At 36.0% G+C, this 1,462-nt stretch overlaps 1 protein-coding gene across 1 annotated transcript in view; it reads right to left on the bottom strand.

Annotated features, from left to right (window-relative positions):
* The window catches only part of LOC106875605 (telomerase protein component 1), a 214,501-nt gene that overhangs the window by 154,367 nt on the left and 58,672 nt on the right, over positions 1-1,462 (bottom strand). The window contains exon 20 of the mRNA XM_052966744.1: positions 13-25. Coding sequence (XP_052822704.1) covers positions 13-25 — 13 coding nt within the window. The remainder of the gene's footprint in view (positions 1-12; positions 26-1,462) is intronic.

The following is a 1,462-nucleotide window of genomic DNA, read 5'->3' as shown; positions in this document are numbered from 1 at the left end:
AATAGAGATAACTCGAATGTGGAATCTAAAAACAGAAACAATTCCTATCATAGTAGGTGCCTTAGGTATAATAAAAAAATATTCAGACAAATACATAACAAAAACACCAGGACTTACAAATATATATAACATACAGAAAATTGCACTACTGGGTACTGCACACATTCTACGCAAAACACTTTCAATACAAGTAAACATAAGAGCACCACAGCAAACCACAGCAAACCACAGCACATACCCAAGGCGCACAGAGCTGCGCTCGGTAGTGAAGCGAAAGCACGTTATAAAAATAAAACTACTGAACAATAAAAATAATAATAATGTCTTGGTATAAAAAATGGGCTACAGCAAATATTCTGCTCAACACCACAGATTTGCTTATTAGTTGTCAATTGAGCATGTCCCTTGGTGGCTGACGATATGTGCATCTCTAATCATGAGCAGAAGTAGTGGTGGAGTATCATAGTCATGTGTTGAGAGGAATTCTTTGGGGTTTCGATAATTCACCTTTGGAAACCTGGGTGTTTTGTTCAACATCCTTAAACAACCCTTATTCAGGGATCTTTTGAGCAGGATGGGCTATTCAAACTGAAAAAAATTTCAACTGGGACCCACCTGCGAGGTCATGCGTTGTTTATCTTGATATGAGATCCCCATGTCACACACATATGACTGTGATGCATGTGTCTGGTGTACCCTTATCAGATGGGTAGTCATGATGGGTATATTGGTCTTTGTATATTTTACTCCAGTGTCACTTTGATAGCATGCACTGCTCTCTCATTCAATAATAATAATAAAAATAATAATGATCCTTTCTATTATAGGCACAAGGCCTGGAATTTGTTGGGAGGGGGAATAGTCGATCACATTGACCCCAGTACTTGACTGGTACTTAATTTATCGACCGCAAAAGGATGAAAAGTAAAGTCGACTTCAGCAAAATTTGAATTCAGAACGTAAGAATGGGTAAAATACCACAAAGCATTTTGCCTGGCATGCTAACAATTCTGCCCGCTCACTGCCATAATAATGATGATGATAATAATAATAATAATAATAATAATAATAATAATAATAATAATAATAATAATAATAATAATAATAATAATAATAATAATAATTCCCAACAACAAAAAAGAACACGGAATGCTGCACACACTCCAACAACATGGAGGTGTAGCAGGCAATGCAGTAGAAATTTGTCTGAAACTGCCAAAATGTTGAATGATGATGATGACGATGATGATGATGATAATAATAACAACAATACTATATATGCATAAATTGTGGTAGGTAATACGATGTCAAATGATGTAAGGTAACAGATGCACACAACCAATCAGTGCTCAGGTCAATTTGTACCCAAACTCCAGCTTTAATAGCAAGGATGTGACAGCTGCCTAAGTGAAGATTGGCTAAAAGGCAAAACTCTGAGTAGACTGTCAACTGTTGATTATAT

This window comes from Octopus bimaculoides, chromosome 3 (genome assembly GCF_001194135.2).
Source record: "Octopus bimaculoides isolate UCB-OBI-ISO-001 chromosome 3, ASM119413v2, whole genome shotgun sequence".
In the NCBI taxonomy this organism is placed as follows: domain Eukaryota; kingdom Metazoa; phylum Mollusca; class Cephalopoda; order Octopoda; family Octopodidae; genus Octopus; species Octopus bimaculoides.
This window is presented reverse-complemented; position numbering and strand designations above follow the sequence as displayed.